The 21,665-nt window shown below is 39.7% G+C and overlaps 1 protein-coding gene across 11 annotated transcripts in view; it reads right to left on the reverse strand.

Annotated features, from left to right (window-relative positions):
- ATE1 (arginyltransferase 1) overlaps window positions 1-18,202 on the reverse strand; it is a 183,258-nt gene extending 165,056 nt beyond the window's left edge. For 7 of the 11 annotated variants that reach the window (XM_027839871.1, XM_027839870.1, XM_027839868.1 and 4 more), the window contains exons 1-5: window positions 17,598-17,748; window positions 9,584-9,647; window positions 8,232-8,294; window positions 3,513-3,616; window positions 1,939-2,196 (exon numbers count right to left, since the gene is read on the reverse strand). In XM_027839871.1, the coding sequence (XP_027695672.1) occupies window positions 1,939-2,196; window positions 3,513-3,616; window positions 8,232-8,294; window positions 9,584-9,647; window positions 17,598-17,703 (595 nt within the window). In that variant the 5' untranslated portion in view covers window positions 17,704-17,748. Of the gene's footprint in view, window positions 1-1,938; window positions 2,197-3,512; window positions 3,617-8,231; window positions 8,295-9,583; window positions 9,648-17,309; window positions 17,371-17,597; window positions 17,749-18,071 lie in introns of those variants that run through there. The other 4 variants (XM_027839862.1, XM_027839867.1, XM_027839866.1 and 1 more) reach the window with 3 other exon arrangements.
- Window positions 18,203-21,665: the final 3,463 nt, after the last annotated feature.

Consider the following 21,665-nt stretch of genomic DNA (forward strand, 5'->3'; position numbering starts at 1 on the left):
GAGAGAGAGAGAGAGAGAGAGAGAGAGAGAGAGAGAGAGAGAGAGACTGACTTAAAGTTGTCCTCCCAATGCCTCATCATGGACTGTGCCAGGAGAGAGCACTCCCCAACTGGTAGGATTCTAGGCCAAATACATCTCTCGTTTGAGCACGAGCTTAGCTCAGAAAGTGTCAACACCAAAAGATTAGCCACAATAAATTTTTTTCAGCCACAATAAATCAAAGCAGCAGTTTTCTAAGGCATAGAAGGATGGTAATCTACATAAAGAGAAAGAAAATCAACTCAAATTAAATCTCTAATGGTACTATAAAGCCTACATCAGTGTCAGTATCTTTTATTAATAACGTTTCTATAAGAAAACACTTTGAGGATTTCAACTTGGGACAAAAGAACAAATCCACCTCTCATTCACTTGGTATAAAAAGAAATTTCTCAGGAGCAGCTAGGTAGCGCAGTGGATAAAGCATTGGCCCTAGAGTCAATATGACCTGAATTCAAATCTGGCTTCAGACACATAACACTTACTAGCTGTATGACCCTGGGCAAGTCACTTAACCCCACTGCCTAGCCAAAAAAAAAAAAAAAAAAAGAAATTTCTCATCCCTTCCTCATCAAATTCTAGGCAGTTATTCCAGAGTGATAACTCCCACAGATGCAGGCAGGGACAATAGCAAGATATATGTAATACTGTGGATAGTGAAGAAGATAAGGGAAGGAGATAGGGTAAGGAGATAAAAGGAAACAAGCCACTTGAAACAATAAATACTAGAGGACACTTTCTAGTCAGCAAGATCCCTAGTTAGACCTTTTCTGTTCTTCTATGTGCCTCCTATCTACTTGCTTTCTACTGCTGGGACCTACTGCTGTGGACTAGAATCTATCTTCTTTCCCGGCCCTCAAAAATCAACTCCCACACCCACTTAATGGAAAGAAGAGATTTGTGATAAACAGCTCCTATGGAGTGAAGAACAACACAGGACCACTTGGCTGAGGAGACAATAGCTCACAATTTTCTCACAAATCTGGAGTTACACAATTCAATTCTGTTTATCAAGCATTTATAAAGTACCTATTACACACAAAACATTCTATTAAGTTCTAGACACATTAAAAAACCTCTGCGAGTTTACACTGTACTGTGCACATACAACATTCACACAGAATAACTAGGGGGATCAGGAAAGGCTTCTCACAAAAACTGGCTCCTGAGATGAACGCTGAAGAAAGTGAAAGATTCCCAGAGGCAGAGTTAAGAAGGGAGTGCATTCCAAAGATGTATCATAACCTATGCAAAGGCACAGAAATGAGATGAAAGTGCAGGTGAGAGCAAGAAGATCAGTTTGGTGGGAATCTAGAATGCATACATGGGAAGCGTGTAAAATAAGTTCAGAAAGGCAGTCTGGAATTTAGACTGGGAATTCCAAGCTGAGGAGTTTAAATTTTATCCTAAAGGCAATAGGAAACCACTAAGACTTCTTGAAGAGGTAAGGGGTATAGTCAGACTCTGCCTTAGGAAGATTATTGTGGCAACTTCTGGAAGACAGACTGGACAGGAGAGAGAATAGAAGCAGGGAGACCAAAGAGGAGGCTGCTGCTATCATCTGAGCCTTGATCCTGAGAACTGAGTTGGAATTGCCCAAGCAGGAGCTGGTGTGGAAAAGGAATTAATAGTTGCTTAATTAATGGTTACCAAATGGTTCCTCAAGGGAAAGTGTTGTTTCTGGCTTTTATTCAAAATAAGGAACGAGCAGAAATATGTTGATTCACAATGTACCAAATCCATATATTGAGAAGATGCAACATATCTAGGTTTTAGTGTATACAAAAGAATGCTGGTAATTAAACTACTAACTAGCTTAAGTTGTTGTTCAATGCCCATAGTGACCAAAGCAAAAAGAAAAACATTCTTTCAACATGGCATGAGCCCAATCTTCAGTACCTGGCTTGGGAGCTGAGGGAACAACTTTAACAGAACGTGATGGCTCACCAGACCCCAGTTTCTCTCTTTTAGCATGTGACTGATTTAATTCTTTAGTTTCCTTAGTTTCCAAGTTTTCTTCTTTCTCCTTCACTTCACTCTCTACGACCTCATTATAATCTTCACTGAGGGGTCGATGGTCAGACTGTATGTCCAACTTGCTTTTTAGAACAAAATCATCCACCGCAGCATCATCCATTTGAGAATCCATGGGCTCTTCTACAAATTGAGCGGGGGGGGGGGGGGGGGAAACTGCAGTGAGTAACTCAGTACTTTAAGATATCCAAATTTAGGATGAAAAGTATTTTTTATCATGTGAACATATCATACACACACTAATTATTTTTAAGTCTACTCAAAATAATGACAGTTTCTAAATTCAGACCTTTTAAAAGATTGAATCATAAAATGTTAGAGCTCGAAGGAATGCTAAAAGATCATTTAATCCAATCCCCTTTGTTTTATAAATGAGGAAACTAGTCTCAAAAAAGTTAAGTGATTTTTCCAAAACTACAAAGCTAATGGAAGAATTCAACTTGAAACCAAGGGTCCTTTCTCCCAACCCATCATTCTTAACACTACATAAGCAAAGACAATGATCAGCTTATAAATAGGACGCATTACAAAAAGTTCATCTGTAAATCAACTGTTTAGAACTTAGAATGTATTTTTCCCATGGAAATCAAAACATAAATGATGGTTAACCAAAACAAAATCTATTTTACTCATGTTGTACTTGGATTATAACTCTGATAATAATTCTAAAGCTCTTTGAACTCTGTATGGGTTACTGTAATGCCATTTTAAATCCGGAAAGGAAACTGAGAAGACCTCTATGAACTAACACAGCATGAAGTGAGCTGAACTAGATCAATTTTTACAATGACAACATTATAAAGAAAAACTTTGCAAGACTTTAGAATTCTGATCAATACAATGATAAACCACAGAGGGCTGAAAGTAAACCATGTCACTCACCTCCTAAATGAGAGGTGATGGGCTTAAAATTGCAGAATGAGACATATGTTTTTCAACATGACCAATGTGGGAATTTGTTTTGCTGGCCTATGAATATTTATATGAGAGTTTTCTTTTTCTTTTTTTTAATTGTTCAATAGGGGCATGGGTGCAGCAGGATGGAGAAATAATATTCTTCCAAAAATAAAAACAAAAACAAAAACAAACAAAAAATGTGTGAGGTAAACAAACCCAGTGAACCTGTAGATTGTGGAGGTTCCTTAGTGAAAGCTAGTCTACCTACTATGATTTTAGAAGAATATGAGAAATCTACACAGGTTCAAAGGAAAGGTGAAAGGCCATTACAAGGAAGCAAGGAATTCTGACACTGGTTCTCACAGACATGAGTCAATCAAAATTACTTATTTGTGCCTCAGTATAAAAAGAACAATTACATCTTTCTTCACCCACCACTCAGAATAGCTAAGGTCACCTAAATATCCTTAAGAAGGATAAATTAAATTATAGTTTTGTTGGGTTTTTAAAAAATACTTGTTTAGAACCATATTCAATCTTACCTTCGTTATTCCCTCTGGAAAATTCTCCTTTAGACAAAAACTTAAACATTTTCTTTAAAACTTTCTTATGAGATTTTGATGGCTGGAAATGTAAAGGTCGGCATCTAAGAAAGCAAGTTAAAAAATTATACTTAAATTTCAAACAAATATAATTTGTTCTAGATAGTGCCTAAATCTTCTGGCCAGTTATATCTCTAAGTACAGAGAAATACTTATGAAGATAACTAATGTCAACACATCAAGTAGCTACTTACATTCTACAATATAACCAATTTTACTTTGTTACATAATTTGCAAATATCTCCGCATATAAACAATAAGGGTTTATTTAAACTAGCGTAATGAATTCATTAAAAATTAGGAAAAAATTGGGTACTAGTCTATAAAGCTAAACCTAAAATGTAGCATTATAAATATTTTAGAAAATGACAACACATGCTAATTGTAAAATATTTTCCTAATCTAACACTCCTTTAATAAGATAAATTGCATTCCCCACTGATTTAACTTCATTACATAAAAAATTAGCATAATACTTGGCAAAAAGTTTTCAAAAAGTTGTAATATCCCATCCATAGAAGATAATTGGTTTAACTTGCCAAGCATACATATGGGAGTAGCAATCAGATATTGCCCTAGATCAGACCACTTTGGGAACAATGAAAGTTTGCAGTTCCCCAGACTATTCTAGAATCCTGGATTAACACAACACTCAATACTCCAAGAAACAGCAATTAAGACAAGCCCAGAATTTCCCTCCAATGTGAAGAGCCCAGCTCTAACACCAACTGCAAAGTCAGGCAGTATAACTGAAAAATGAGCTAATAAATAAGAACTCCCCCATAATGAACAAGTGGCAGGAATGCTCAAGACACAAACATAGAACAACCCTAAAACATCTACAAGCAATACCTCAGAGAAAAACACAGGTTGGCCACAAATTCAACTAGAATTCTTAGAAGAGTTCATAAAGCAAGAGTTTTAAAAAAAGTTATAAAATATTTTTATAAATGGAATGAGAACACTTATGGAATAAATTAGTAAAGAAATGAGATCTATGCCAGAAAGAAACAGAAAGGGAATTAACAGCTTGGCACAAGAGGAACAAAATCTTGCCTAAGAAACAAAGTCCTTGAAAATCAGAATGGACTAAATAGAAGCAAATAACTCCATGAGGCAATAAGAAATATTACAACAAAGTTGAAAGGCTGAAAAAATAGATGAAAACGTAAGGGATCTCATCACAAAAACAAGTGATCTGGAAAACAAAGAGACAAGAAAAAATTTAAGAATCACTGGACTATCTGAATACCATGACCAGAAAAAGAGCCTAGATAATATATTTCAAGAAGTCATAAAAGAAAATTGCCCAGATCTTAGAACCAGAGGACAAAGTAAAAAAAGAAAGAATTCACTTATTACCTCCTAAAAGGAACATTATAGTCAAAATTCAGAGCTTCCAGGTCAAAGAAAAAACTGTTTAAGAAGCGAGAAAGAAAGAATTCAAGTACTGAAGAGTCACAGTCAGGATCATACATGCTTCTGCAGCCATCACTACAAAGTAGCAGAGAACTTGGAATATGATGTTCCAGAAGGCAAAGAATATGGGTTTATAGCCAAGAATAAATTATCTAGCAAAACTCAGTGTAATGCTGAAAAAAAAAAATGGACCTTTACTGAAATAGAGGACTTCCAAGTATTCCTGATAAAGACCAGCGCTACAGAGAAACTCTGAAGTTCAAGCACAGATGAGAAGAGAAACACAAAAAGGTAAACACAAATGAACAATGATAAAAAAAACTAAACAAGGATAAACTGCTTACATTCAAATATGAAGAGATGATAAATAAGTACACTCTGATCCTTATCATCATCAGGGTTCACAGAGAGTCTTATTAGACAAGGTCTGGGAATGGTCCTGTTATGTCTTGATGATTTTAATAAAAGAATGGAAAGAGAGGGAAAAAGGAATGCATGGGCAGCAAGAGAAAAGAAGGTTAGGGAAGATTATCTCATACAATCAGGTTGCATAAGTAGACATCTATACTAACAAGGAGTCGGGAGTGGGGGGTAGCGGCTGACATTCAAACCACTTTCATCTGAACTGGTCAAAAGAAAAAGAACACACACATACAACACACAAACACATGTGGATACAGAAAATGTATTTCACTCAACAGAGTTACAGAAGGGAAAAGGGAGAAGCAGGGAAGAGGGAATCAGAGGGAGGATAAATTAAAGAAGGCATTAATTCTAAGCAAAACAAAATCTAAGGATGCACATATTTATAGCTCTTTTTGAGGTGGTAAAGAATGGAAATCTGAAGGGGTACCCATAAACTTGGGAATGTATGAACATGTTACGGTACATAAATGTAACAGAATATTAATGTTGCTGAACTGGTATCAGTATGAATGAACAACCAGGATTCCAGAGGACTAATTATGAAACATCTTACCCACTTCCTGGTAGAGAGATGAAAGACTCAGAATGTAGAATGAAACAGGACACGACCAATATGGGAATTTGTTTTAGTTGACTATATATTTGTAATGGCATTTGTTTTTCTTGCGTTCTCAAAGGGGCTGGGATAGGTAAAAAAAGGCAGAGCTTGGCTGATTAAAACAAAATTTTAAAAAAAGAAAAAAAGAAGATAAAGGAAACCAACCAACCACAATTCCCAAAGATTCATGATGAAACATGCTGACCACCTCTTGACAGAGAGGTAATGGACTAAGAGCGCAAAATGAGGCCTTTTTTTTTTTTAAAGACATGGCCAATGCAAAAATTTGTTTGACTACAAATGTTTGTAACAGGTTTTATTTCCCTTGCTTTCTCAGTAGGAGAAGAGGGAGTGTGTGTGTTTGTGTGTGTGTGTGTCTGTCTCTGCACACACTCAGTCAGGGAAGGAAGAGAGAGGGAAAGAAGACTGATCTTTGAAAATAAAATAAAATTTTATTTAATATTAGAAAAGTTGAACAATAGAAGCCAGGGTATTTCACTAAATGTTAATACTGAAATAAATACAAAAATATTTTAAATTATATTCAAATGCTGCTTACTATACACACACTGGATTAAACCAGCAATGTTTTTATTAAATTGGCTCTAAAATGGCTACAATCTTAGAAATATAGCTGTTCATGTCTTCCTAGCAGAATTCCTTACTTCCTTCAAAGAACAGCTCAGTCTTTTTGTTATAGCACTGAACTAGGAGTTGAACTAAAAGAACTAGAGATACCTAGAAAGAATGATGTGTTCATGTAGTACGAAATGAGCAAAACCAGGAGAACAATTTACACAGTAACATTGTAAAGAAAAATAATTGTAAAAGACTAAATAAAGAACTCTGATCAATCCAATGACCAATCAGGATCCCAGAAGGCTAATGATGAAGCATGCTACACCCACCTCCTGATTGAGACTTAACAGACTCAAGATGCAGAATAAGACATACATTTTCAGACACAGCCAATGGGGGCTAGGGATAGGGTTGCCAGAAAAAGAAAAAAGAAAAGAAAAGAGGGTCAATGAAATATTTTTTAAAAGCACAGAAAAGTACAGAAGACCAGAAGGAACCATAGAACACAGATGGAAAGTTACATGTTGAATTTATTATATACTTAAAAAAAAAAGATGTATATAATAGATATTAGCAGTTTCAGGTACAATCTTCTTTTTCTTCTCTTCTACTATGTACACAGAAATGCTCATTTTATGGTCAGTTTTAAAAAATAAAACTTAAAAAATAAACATTTTAAAAAGGCACATAGATCAGGTATTACCCACTTCCTACAACAAGCCTTTCCTGATCTCCTGGTTATTAGGATTCTTTTCCCTCCCCTGAAATTACTCTGTACTTGCTTTCTATATAAATGTTGCTTATACTTATCTATATATGTTACTTTCCCCCCATGTAAGCTCCTAGAAGCCAGACACATTTCATTTTTGTATTTTTACCTCCAGTGACCAATATGATGTTTGGCACATACCACATACTCAATAAATGCTTACTGAATTGAACTGGTTGGAGAAAATTCTTCTTTTCAAGGAAGTTTTTTTTTTTTTTTTAGCAAAACCAACTACCTGGTATGGACTATTATAGGCACGACTAATCATGTGAAAGAGGGATTAAAGTCGTCGTATTTGTCCAAAGGTGGCAGAACTAGAAGTGGAACATGCAAAGGGATGATTTTAAGTTTAATGTCTAGAAAACCTTCTAATAATGAGAGCTGTGCAAAAATAAACTGGACTGCCTTAGGAAGTAGGAAGTTGCCCCAAAATGGAGTATTTAAACAGTAGCAGATGACCACTTATTTGGTATGTTATAGTAGAGAGTCCTTCTGAGTTGGACTAAAAGGCCACGGTGATACTCTGATACATGCTAATATGCATGACAAAGAGAAAGTATCATGAAGTAGATCTCTCAATATTACAACGAGCAATCCTAGTCAGTCCATCAGTCAGTCAACAGGCTTTTACTAAGAATTAACTAAGTGCTAGTGACTAAGCAAAAATATTCCCTGCTCTCAAGAATTCACATTCTAATGGAAGAAGACAATCTGTAAAAAAAAGAAACAAAAAAACATAAACCCAGATACATATATGGTAAAGGTATTTATTGTGACAGGGCTCAAGAGAATGCAACTTTCATACCAGGGCTCCCCTATTTCTATCACTACTGTGCTTCAAAGAACATTTGCAATACAAAGTTCTTACCTTATTGTGTACTGAGGACAACACGTTTGATTCATAACAGGTTTGTATACGTACTTGCCACTTCTAAAATAATAAAATATTCTTGTTAATTTCTCAGACATTTTTCCTGTACACACAAAAGATTAAAAATAAAATACTTCTCAAAGTATCAACTCATGAAAACTGTGTGCTAAGATATGGAGTGATTAAAATCCACAATGGTGAAGAAAGTAGACAGAGTGCTGAAAGGACAGATTTTTGAAGTATGTAAAAGTAAAAATTAAATGAGCAGGACTACCATAATGACATCCCCAGGTTCAACGCCACAAGAAAATATTATAATCAAGCCTTTCAAATGGCTCAATTAAACTAAAATGGACAGATTCCAAAGTTTAATCATTTTATGCTGAAGTCTACATTAGTATGAAGTAAGTAAAAGCGGGATTACTTTATCTGATAAGCCTAATTGAATAAGATCCAGTACAATTTGCAGCTAACATGAGAAATTAAAGGTATTCATAATTTTAAGATGTCAAAGACTAAAAGTATTAACAGCACTTAAATTTTGAGGGAAAAAGTAGTAGTAATAATAGCAACAACATCTTACATTTTTAAGTGCATTTACATACTTGATCCTCACACTATCCCTATGAGGTAGGTGCCATGATAACAGCATACCCACTTCATAGCTAGGCAAGCCATGACTACATGGGTGCTCCTGACAACAAGTTTAGTACTCTACCTATTAGAGATGCAGAGGCAAAATACATTTTATTACTTAAACACAATACTAATTTTTCCACAATTAATTTAAATGCAAAAAAGTTTGAAAATACATTTTGGAAAAGCCACATAGCATCATGGATAGAGAACTAGCCTCCGAGAAAAGAAGATCTGGTTCAAGTCCCATCTGTAACATGTCCTGTCTGTGTAACCCTGAGCAAGTCACTTAATCTTTCAGTGATCTAAGTAATCATATATGACTTACTCTATGTTACAAAGAAGGAGCCAACTCACATTGGACTTTCCTCACCTAGGAGTTCCCTATGCTACTAAAATTACAGGTCTAGTCCTTATCCTGATTTTAAGGTTTTGTTAGTGACTTTTTTACACCACTAATTTCTAAAATACCACTCCCACTGAACTGACCTGTTAACAGTTAAGCAAAAACAATCCCAACCAATATAACTGAGACATTCTGTACAATACCCCACTACCCCCCACCTATCTATTGTGGCATCTGCTCTTTTGGAATGACTAAGACTAGACACTAAAATCAGTTGCTAGGAAGGTTTAACTTTGTGGCAATTTAAATGTGTAAGTTCTGTGAAGAAACCACGGGGCTAGAAAATATCTATATTAGGTGGTTTTACCTTCGCCATCCACGGTCTATAAGAGCTTGGTAATCCTGAACTGTCATTGAATGTGCCCACATGCCTGTTATCAATAAATAAATGTCAAAGTTAATAATTCCAGCAGATTAAACTTTTTAAAATAAAGTGTAAACTATATAAAAATATAAACTGTAACTTTTTTAACTATGAAAACAAACATCAGTAGCAAAACACAAATATTTTGTCCTGGTGGGAATTACATTTATCCAAGGACTTCACTTATCAGTATTAACCCTTGTACTATTACCTCATACATGAATAAATCAACATTTATTAATGTGTCGTGCACAGTGCTAGGAGTTATAAAGACAAAAACAAAACAGCCCCCAAGGAGCTTGTTTCATCAAGGATTTACTCTGACTCATCTTGTAAAAAGGTACCTAATCTGGTTGTCTACCATTTTCTAAAAACGTTTGGGTCATTCCTGTGTCTGAATGAGAAACACCTTGGCTGACAAGCCATTATTCACCCACATATGTGGTCAGGTATGTGTTAGGTGTGCCTAACAGGTCAAGGTGCCACAACCTCTACACAGATATACCAAAAGAATAATCAGTGACATTGTGGCAGTCTTACCTCTGCGTAGGACCTGAAGCTGCCTACAATACAGACAACCATGTAAGAATACCCCAACAGTACCCAGCATAGAGGACATATCAGGAAAGTCCACAAGCCAAACAGATTTCCCAAAACTACTAATTTCTGACATTTATAAGTCTCACTTGGCTATTTTACTTTCCTTCCCACTTGGACTTCTAGACAGCAGGGAAGGTCATTCTTCCTCACTCCCCACTCTCCTACTACAGGTTACACAGAATCCACTGGGACACTAGCCCCCTCCCCAGCTGATTTTTAACAACCCACTCCTGTGGAAGATAACCCACAGGCCCATTCCCCACTTCCCAAGAGTAGTAGGCAGGTTCCTCTACTAGAACTCAAGCCTTTAAAGGTGAGATAGTTATTCATATCATTCTAAGCAGGAAAGTCAATCCTTCCAATAAGATGGAGAACATTTAGGCCTTATTATCTGCCTTTCCACTGTATCTTACAGTCTTCTGAGCCTTACCTTTCTTTCCTGACACCATGCCCTTGAGACTTCCAAGATAGAGCCATCTAAATTGCCAATGTACCCTAAAAGACCCCCGTCACTGGGCCTTGTCAAATGCCCCACTTGTACATCTTTAAGACTCCAGGCTTCTCCATCCATTACAAAGTTGAATTCTCTTTATCCATGTTATCTCCCCCAATTATATTGGGAATTCCTTGAGAAAAGGGGCTGTCACATTTTTCTATTTATATCCCAAGCATTTAGCAAAGTTTTTGTACATGGTAAACACTTTTTCCATTCATTCAACATGCTTTATTCCAGCCATCACCCTGCCATACTCTACAGCATAACATCCAAGAGAGCATGCATTAAGTACCAATGCAAAAGGAAACCTTTCAAGAGGCTCCTAATAACCATTAGTAGGATCTCTTCAACCACAGTATCAGGAAGGACCTTATTTACAACTGACATATATATCACCTTCACAAGAGAACACCACCAACCTTATGGCAATGTGTGTCTTCTTGAAAATATGCCACAAGATTCTGTATTCCAAGCTACCATCTGACTCATATTAAACTGATTCACCTACATGGGCTCTCAGGACTACCTCAGATAGAGGTCCACAGTTAATAACCAAGTATTGGAAAACTTCAAAATAGGTTAGAAGTTCAGGGAATGCTTTTCAAAGCCTGTCATCTACCAGCAAGTTAACATGTATAATATACTACCGAAGACATTAAACAGTATCTACACTGCTATATACCACACATTTAAAGCAGAACTTGATCCAATTCCTTTTGATGACAAAGTATAACAAAAAATAATAGTAATAATATGATGTACTCTGCCCTTAGAAGCTCATCTTTTCAGGTAGCTTCTGAAGAGAATTATTTGCCCATGTCTGTGCCTTGCAGATATGCAAGACACTTAACTGATGCCAACCTTGTTGAGAGCATAGAACACTACCTGCAGAAAGGAATCTGGTCCATTAAGAAAATATTAGAGCAGGCAGGAAACAGGGACAGAAACAGGGGGATTAACAAAGACCAAAAGTTCACCTGGAACCCAAGAGGGCAAGTACAACTTGGATTATACTCCTCTCAATCATACTTCAAACAACAAATATTTCCAACTCGGGTTAATCACTGTTCACCAGCTACTGAACCCTACAACCTTCGAGTTAGGACTATCACACACCTGAGATTCAAAGGTTTTCACATCTAATACCCCAAACCTTTATGCTTCACTAAATTTCCATGAAAAGAGGAACAACCTGTTTAGGAAGGGGTGGAATCTAGGGTTCAAATACAAAGTTCAAATTCGAATACAGAAATTCTGCACTGCAGACAAAAGTAGGAATAATGTACTTTCTGACTGATTAAATGAGGTATGAACCAGAAGACCGCATGTGGTAGTCAACTAAAAATGTCAACAGTCCTCTACGGTGAGGAGAGTACACTGGACGTACCCAAGAAGGCACCAATCACTTTCACAGTAGGACGAAAAGCAGGAAGACAACACATTAAGTGAGATGCTAACAAAACAGCTCGAGTATACAATGGAGACAGCAGAAGGTATGTTGCATTTTGCACCACTACTACCAGCCTATGGCACTGGCAGCACAGCTAACAGGATTCCTAAAGAGAAGAATAGTGACTGCTAGCAATACAAATACCGATATAGAGTAAGGCTAGCAATAAACAGGTGGCCTTCAGAGATATTCGGTTGTCTGAAGACTCCCAATTAAACTCAGGTAAATTTCCAGGGCTCAGGAAAGGGTCTGGTGCTTACCATAGGGTTTCCCTGATGTGAATGTACCTATCAACAGTTCAGTAAGTAGAAAGGAAGCTGGAAGGTAGGGAAGGCAGTGAGTTGTATTTCTGTTTACCTTCCCCAGGCATCTTAAAAGTTCCATGGCTGTGTTTGGTGCCTTCCCCAAACTTTTCAACTTTTCAACAAAGACAAGTTGTAATAAGATTACAGGCAGCCCCAGAAACATTTCGTTTTTTAAATGTGTTGTCATTTTTATTGTTGTCTTTTATTATTAAATCATATTTCTTTCCAAATATGTCCTTCTCCTACCCAGCAAGCTTATCTCATATAACAAAGTTTAAAAGTTTAATAGGAAAAGAAATTAACACATGGATCATGTCCTAATACATATGCAATATTCCACACCCACAGTCCTCCACCTCTACAATGGGGGATAGGGAGCTCAACTCAGGGGTCAAACTTGGTCATAACTATACCGTTATCAATTTGGTTTGCCTCTGTTCTTTCCACTCATTAATATAATTATTGCGTATAATGCTTTGATAGTTCTGCTTCATTTATTTTGCATCAATTCCTAAGTCTTCTCATGCTTCTCTGCAGCTACATTTTTGATACAGCACTTTTTCTGTGCCTCTGTCCCAAAACCCTATGGGTATTTGAAACTTCAGACATAACAGAGAAGATAGTTAAAGAGTTTGGACTTCATCCACGCAGGCAATGGAGAGCCAATGAAGGATTTTAAACAGTCAAATAATAAATGAAACTGCTTTTATAAAGATTGACCCAGTCAGTGGTTCACAGAATCTATTACCAAATGCAGGCAAGATGACATGCTGAGAGTCCTGCAGTGAAAAAAGGTCTGGATTTGCAGTCAAAGGACCCAAGTTTTAATTCTGGCTCTGCCATCTATTACCTGTGTAACCTTCAGTAAGTCTACATGTCTAATCTCTAAAAGCCTCGGTTTCCAAATCTGTAAAAGAAGAACGCTGGAGCAGAGGGCTAAGTTCCCTTATGGCTCTAAATCTGTGATGTACAGACCAGTGGCAGTGGGAAAGACAGAGCAAAAGAGTTCCCCATTTGTCTCTAGGATAAAATACCAACTGCTCTGTTTGGTATTTAAAGTCCTTCATAATCTTGTCTCCAGCTACCTTTCCACCCATTCCTCACTAAGCCAAAAACCGTTTCTCTCCTAACTACATTCCATTTCCTGTCTCTGGACCTTTGCACAAGTGGCCTTCATGCTTCAACATCTCTTTCCGGTCATACCACTACAACCCTAGAATAGCCCTCATCACTTCTAGCCTAAGTCATGCAATAGCCTTCTCATTAGCAGGCCTACACAGTCAGGTTCTCTTCTCCAATTTAGCCTCTATACCTGCCAAACTGATAGCACTAAAGTATAGCCATTTCACTGCCTTGCTTAAGAAACCTGAGGATTCACATTATCCTTCTGATAAAATACAAACTCATCTATGTGGCATTTAAAACTTTTCTCCCCCTCACACACACACTATAGCCAAATTGGTCCACTTTTATGACAATTCTCATCCTGTATCTCCATGCCTTTGCACCATGTGTCCACCATCTTGAAATACTCTGCCTCAACTCCATCTCTTGAATCTCCTGTATGCTCCTTAAAGGGCCAGTTCAAAAGCCCCCTTCTTCAGGAGGCTTTTCCTGATCTCCCCCCCCCCAAAAAAAATTATTACTGATTCCAGGGTTCCAATATCTGTGTATTTATCCTGCATTTACTTGTCTGCAAACATGCTGAACATGTTGCATTCCCTTAGTAGAATGTAAGTTCCTTGAGGGCAGAAACTCACTTTGTCTGCCCAGTGCCTAAATGGTGCCTGGCATATACTAAGCTCTTAATGCTTGTTAATTGATGGGAATGAACTCCCTCCTCACTTCTCTTTCCACAAACTAGTTCTCTTCACAAGGCTCAGCTCAAATGCCACCTCCTCATAAGGTCTCTTCTGATCCCTTTTCCACACTCCACAAATTATTTTGTGTTTGGTATTTAGTTGTGTTCGTGCTATTTTCAACTGACAGAATGTAAGCTCCTTAAGGTCAAGGTTTATTTCATTTTTGTCTTTGTAGCCCCAGTGAAAGGCACACAGTAGATTCTTAATAAATGCTTGTTCAACGAAAGGATAACACTAAAATCACCTCAATTACAGGATCATAGATCTACAAGTGGAAGATTTTGAACTGGCAAGGGATCTCTAATGCCATCTAATCCAATTCCCTTCATTTTACCAATGAGGAAACTGAGGTTCCCAAAGAGTAATTTGCCCAAGGTCATTTGTACTACATACTAAATACTTCCAAGTCTTCACCCTACCACTAGAGAATCTTAATGTTGGAAGGAACTTTGTTCAAAGGTCACATAGTCCAACTTCTATTTAAAGCATAAATTTGTTTTAGAACATCACATTCATTCTCTCTTCTCTCTAGGTTTTCATGACACCGTTTTATCCTGGTTTTCTTCCTGTGTAACCACTCTTCACTCTCTTTTACTGAACCTGATACAGGCCATATCTACTAACATAGGTGTTCTCCAAGGCTCAGGCCTGTACAATTTTCAGTTGGAGTAGTCATTAGCTCTCATGGATTCAATTATCATCTCTACGTGAATTATTCTCGTATCTTATTTGTTCAGCCCTGCCCTCCAATCTCACATCTCTAATTGCCTACTGGATATCTTTCAATTGAATGTCTTATAGACATCTTAACTCAATGTCCAAAATTGAACTCAGTATCTTTCCCCCTGTCCCTATCTTCTCCCAAACTTTTAAATTACTCTTGAGGGTATCACCATCCTCCCAGTAACTCAAGCTAGATACCAAGGTGTGCAATATCTCTCATACACTCCTCCCCTTTTCTCCTCTGACATTGCTACTCCCCTGGTGCAAGTCCTTACCACCTCACACCTGGTCACCAAAAACACCTGGTGGTTGCTCTCCTAGCCCCATTCCAATGTCTCTCCCCATTCCAATCCAGTCTCACTCAGCTGTCAAACTGATTTTCCTAAAGCATAGGTCTGATTACATCATCCCACTCTCCACCATTCAATAAACTTAAATGACTCCCTATTACCTCCAGTATCATATAAAATTCTCTGTTTAGTGTTTAAAAGTCCTTCATAACCTGGCCCCTTCCTACCTTTCTAGGTTTCTTATAACACACCTTTCCACATACTCTACAAACCAGTGACAATGGCCTCCTTGCTTTTCATCACCCACCACACTACAAGAGTTTTCACTGCATGGAATGCCTAGAATACTCTCCCTCCTCATCTCCATCTCCTAGCATCCCAGGCGTTCTTCAAACCTCAACTAAAATCACACCTACCCCAAGAAGCTTTTCCTGGTCTTCCTTTACCTTAGTACCTTCCCTGATAGTATCTTCAATCTATGATCTTGTTTGCACATTGTTGTTCGCATGTTGTCTTTCACATTAGATTTAGCTCCTTGAAAGCAGGTGCTGACTTTTATCTTTCTTTCTAGTCCCTTAGCACAGTGCTGAGCCCGTGGCTAAAAGCTTAATAAATGCTTGTGGATCTGACTTGCTTTAACAGGGAACTGATTACCTATCCGTTTTGGAACAACTAATTAAATTCAACAAACAATTACTGTGTCTTCTACTACTCATGTACCAGTTATCATGGAACAGTCACTGTTCTTAAGGATCTTTTGATTTATAAGGAAGATATACCATAAATAACTATAAAACAAGGTAAAGGAAAGATCATTCTACATGGAGGAAAACTTCCAGTCAAGATAACAGAATCACTTGACTGAACTGTAGTGCTCAGAAAAAGAAGGATGAGAAAAAGGAACCAGTACAGTGGAAAGGGCACTGGCCCAGAAATTGAGAGAACTTAGGTTCAAAGTCTGCCTCTACAACTTACTAGTCTGACCTTGAGCAAGTTAGTTATCCTTCCTGGGACCCAGTTTCTCATCTGTATGATGAAAGGCTTGGACTGGATGCCTCCAATCATGGTCTCTTTCAGCTCTAGATATGTGATCCTTCAGTTCCTTGACTGGTACAGTTTGGCAACAAGGATAGCTTACAATGAAGTAGTGTCAAATAGGCTTAAAAGATATTCAACAGCCAGACTGTGGAGGTCCTCAAAAGATAGCTTGTTAAGAAATCGGTATTCTTTCTCGGGGCAATCTGTGAAGCAGGGTGTAGCAATTAAAGTTAAGTAAGAGGCAGTCAGTCAATCAATCCATCCCTCCTTTACCCTTTGCTCAAGCCTTCCCAATCCTAAGAACAAGCAGAAATCTAATCTTTCTTCTAACAGAAGAATCCTTCAAATAAATTTTAAAAATTGATGAGCACAATACTGTATAACAGAGAGGGGAAATTAAGAAACAAACAAACAAACAAACCCTGAACTAGGAATTTTGAACTAACTTTAAATCATAACCCTTCCTATCCTACCTCTGCCAGGTGTCTTCAGGCAAATGAATTCTCCTCCCCAAGCCTATTTCTATAAAATGCTGGTGTGCTGGGCCAAACGTAATAATAATTATATCAACAAGGCAGGCAAACGAACATAGAGCACTTTCATGAGGATAACCCTGAAGGTCCTTTCCAGTTCTAATATTCTATGACTTCATGCAACGTTTCAAAAAGACACGGGACACGGAAACAGACTGAAAAAGGTCTGACTACTATTTTTAAGTTGAGGAAAACAAAGCAAAGAGCACTCGGCCCCCAGGGCTGACGTCACCACAGAACGGTCCAGCTCACTTTCCGAGTGCCCGTAGTCGTCAGTCAACAAGCATTTATGAAGCGCCTACTATGTGCCAGGCACTGAGGATACAAAAAAAGGCGAAAGACAATCCTCGTCCTCGAGGAACTCAGTCTCACCGGGGAGAGAAGACTCAACCACTCAATCTCAGTCAAACGAGATAAGGAGGTGGGCAGCCGCGGGCCAGGAGTAGGGGGGCGGCCCCCTCCCCCGGGCGGGGAGCCTCGAGGACCCCCGGCCGCGCGAGCCGAGGAAGCGGAGCGTCCGCCCCCGCCAACCCGCAGCCTGTCAGGCGCGAGCCACCGCCTCGCTCTCCCCGCCTCCTGCCCGCCCCCCCCGGCCCCTCCCGCCACGGCGCGGGCCCCGCCGGACCGGGCCGGCACGGCGTTCGGGCCGGGCCCCCTCACCATTGGAGCGGCTGCCCGTCTCGTTTTTGCAGTAGCCGCAGCGGTAGAAGTCCTCGCCCTCGAAGTATTCCACGATGGTCGGGGAGGTTCCGAGAGCCGCGGCCATCTTCCCCCGCCCCGCGGCCAGATCCGGTCGCTCTGAGCCGCAGCCGCTGACACCCCACAATGCCCCGCGCCGGCGAGCGGTGGGGCAGGCGGAGACGGGGCGGGGAGACGGGCAAAACCACCGGTCCTCCCGAGGGACAAGCCTCGCCGGGGCTGACCGCGGCGGGCGGGGAGGGGTGACGACACTCACGCCATATTTGGCAAGGGCAACGCGGGGCTCTTTCTAGTCCGCCCCTGGAACAACGGCTGTCTTCAGTGACGGCGAGGCTTGCTGGCCCTAGTGCGAGACGAGCCGCGGGAAAGACGCCGGGCTGGGGAAGTGAGGAAGGGAGGGGGTAAGCTGGGCCCGGAGAGCCCGGCCACACTCACCGCTGGAGACTTTGCCTGCCGGGGAGTCGCAGTAGCCGCAGCGGTAACCCTCCCTGGGCCCCTTGAATTCCACCACGGAGGCCATACTGGGCCTGGGGCTGGGCCTGGGTCTCGCCCCGCTAGCGCCGCTTTCTCCCGCCGCCGGGGGGCGACTCTGTCCCGAGCCCCTTGACACCCCCTGCAGGCGCCTAGCGAGCCGGTGAACTGCCGGCTTGCTGGGGCGAGGGCGGGGCCGGGCCGATCCCGCCCGCCCCTGGTTTTGCTTTCGCTCCTAGCCCTAATTTGTGGAGCAGCAGCCCGGGAGGCCGTGGGTTGGGTGGAGGGAAGCCAGGCGTGACATCCCCCTGCCCCCGCGCGAGGATCTCCCAGAAGAAGGCGGGGACGGAGCCAGGAGGGAGCAGCTTGCTGGGTCAGGCAGGTGGCTCACCCGGGTGCACGGCACCCAGTCTTGGGTTCCTTATCTGTAAAATGAGGATAATCATAATTAACAGAGGGAAGACGCAGGAATCAAAACCAGAGAACATCACCATACTTTTTGTTTTTTTATTTAGATCTTTAATAAGCATTTACTTTACCTTTTTTTTTCCTGTTTAATAAACCCACTTGGTTGATGGGGGAACCAGTCTCCTGTAGATTGGAAGGCAGGACCCTTGCTTCCACTTCAGAGAATGATCTCTACAAGGGACTGTTGCCTGCTTACTACGTGAAGACAGAAAACCAGGGCTGAGTGCATGCAGGAGGCACCATCAGGCCAAATCAAGCCTCTCTTACCTGTTGGTGAGCAAGGCAAGAACTGCTGTGGGCCACTTGGTCAGGGCTCTCTACCCAAGTAGCATGAGGCCTAGAATGTATAGTGCCTATGTTATGTCTGCCCCTGTTCTGTTCTTTAATGTCTTAGGTGGATGATTGGAGCTAGAACAACCTTAATGAGCTTCAAAGGGTTGGGATAGCCAATAGAGTTTGCCAGCAACCCTAGAACGGAACCCTTAGGCAAACTGTTTGGCCCAGCCCAACAGTGAGTCTACTCAGTGGTGAAGACCTCATGCCCAGCAAGCAAAAGCAACCACTTATCTATCTGCTATGCAACTCCCCAAAGTGAATTCAGTGGAATGTTGGTATAGCAATCACTTTACATTTGAGCCCACTCTCCCCAAGGATCGAGGTGGTAGAGGGAAGAGTGTATTCAGATGTAAATGGTTTTATGGAATGGAGGATGGAAGGATGTTTTTGGTTCTTGCAATATTTTTAAAGTAAATATACTTTTATAAAAAATTGAAGTTAATTGATTATCAGTGATCCTGAGGAGATACTGACTGGCATTGGGGTAAATTATATGGGAGAAATAATCACTGGCAATTACTATTGAGCAGAGTACAGTGGAATGGGAGCTTGAGTCAATAACATTAGAAAGACAACTGAACTCATTCAGGATACCCCTAGAATCCTAAGAAGGAGAAGTATGGAAAGTCTGGGGACCCAGCCTACCCACAACGGTGGGAAGTTGGGAGAATAAGTCCAGAGCCTATATTCCCTACAGAGAGAACTCACAGAAAACTAAGATGTGTGAAAGTAATAAAATTTACTGGTTTTTTTAAGAGCCACAAATTTTTCACTCTTTTGAAGAAGTAAAAGGAAGTTCTGTGAAAATTTAAGTATGGAAAAATGATGAAAGATGTATCTCTTTCCCTTGGAATCTTGATGACTATTTCAGTGTAGGATGCCACAGTTGTTGGTGTCTCCCCCTCCTCAGAACACCTTCTATTTACTTATCTATGTACTTGTATTCCTCCCCCTGCCCATCTAGAATAGTATAGTGCTGCTTGGGTGACTGGTACATAACAGAGCTTAACATTGTTGAATTATATTGAATTGAAAAGGGAAACAGATTAGAATTCAAGATTGGTGTCTATAGTCCCGAAGTTACCTAACACAGTGCTGGAAATATAGTAGACTTGCAAGTAGTTGTTCTTTAATTATTGACTAGTAGGGTTACTTCAGCTTTGAGCAGTCTGAATAATAAAACTTAGAACAGAGAACTGTGGAGGTCAATTTCTTTATATGAGGTCCAAAATGCCTCGCTTTACCTTTTCATTCAGGACCTCAAATTGGCTGGTTGGAACTCCTAGGGATATTTAGTTCATGAAATTCTGCATACGGTATGTTTGGCTAGATCCACCATCTGGCTCTCCTTTTTTTCCCTTTACTTCATATTATTCCTGAACCACCTTTTTCTTTCTAGACTGAAAGCACTTCCTGAACATGAGATCCTTGTTCAGGAAGAGAGACCAGACATAGAGGAAGGTCCCCAGCAGGCTGAGATGAATCCCTCTGAGGACTTTATATCACAAGACCTGGTTTTAATATCCTGCCTCATTCACTTGTCTGTGTGACTCTTTACACAATGTACTTAACCTCTCTGGACTTCAGTTAGTTTATTGGGAAAATGAATAAGGAGGAAAAACAAGTGATATATCAGGGTACTAAGGGAAAGAATTTGTGTGAAGAAAACAAGGGGACCGTGAGTGAGAGAAGTTACACAAAGGAACTAAGCAAAATCCTAGCTAGTTTATTCTAATTCAGAAATCTGAGGCAAGAAAAAGAATATGCATAAATCAGGTATGGAAAAGTCAAAGAATTCAGTAGAATGAATTAACACTCCATGTGAAGAATGAAAATAACACTTCATGTCAAGTTCTTGAGTGTGTAACCAGTTCTCAAAAGGCTATTAGAAAAAATGTTATTAAAATTTATAGTTCTTATGGTCAGGCTGCTAATACATATCATTCTTAGATGAAAGAACTTTATGTAGTTGCCATAGCCCTTACTCTAATTGTGAAAGACCCTGAACTTCTCTCCTTCAAAACAAAAAAGTTAAAACTTCATTTTTAGAGAGGTGACAGCTTGTGTGCGGGAATTGGAGAAAGAGTTAAGATAGAAACTTTGAAACTCCTAAAGGTGAGTCAATTAGAACTCTGAGAAGACCCAACCAAAGAGCTTGAGACAGTTGGTCTCCATACTAAGGGATATGATCGACTCAGGAATTTTATCTCCCAAAGGGGTGAAGGCTATGGTCAGAGTCTTAGAAGACTCCCCAACACTGCCCTCCCTTCAGAAAAAGGGGATAGAAATATCAAGAAACTTACCTCCTCTACTGGAAAACAGTATCCTATCCTTCTGGAACCTGGGGCACATCCTAAGTATAAGTCCTGGAAATGCATTCCCTAAGAAATCACTATTTAACAAAAACTGCTGGGAAGACTGGAGAATAGTACGGCAGAAACTGGGCATAGACCAACATCTTACACCTATACCAAGATAAAGTCAAAATGAGTACGTGATTTAGATATAAAAAGTAATACTATAAGCAAACTAGGAGAGCAAGGAATAGTTTACCTTTCAGATCTATGGAGAAGGGAAGAATTTATGACCAAACAAGATATAGAGAATATTTATGAAATGCAAAATGGATCGTTTTGATTACATTAAATTGAAAAGTTTTTGCACAAAGCCAATGCAACCAAGATTAGGAGGGAAGCAGAAAACTGGAAAAGAATTTTTACAACCAGTATCTCTGATGAAGGCTGCATTTCTAAA

The sequence above is a fragment of the Vombatus ursinus genome, unplaced genomic scaffold (genome assembly GCF_900497805.2).
Source record: "Vombatus ursinus unplaced genomic scaffold, bare-nosed wombat genome assembly UNPS02014833.1, whole genome shotgun sequence".
In the NCBI taxonomy this organism is placed as follows: Eukaryota; Metazoa; Chordata; class Mammalia; order Diprotodontia; family Vombatidae; genus Vombatus; species Vombatus ursinus.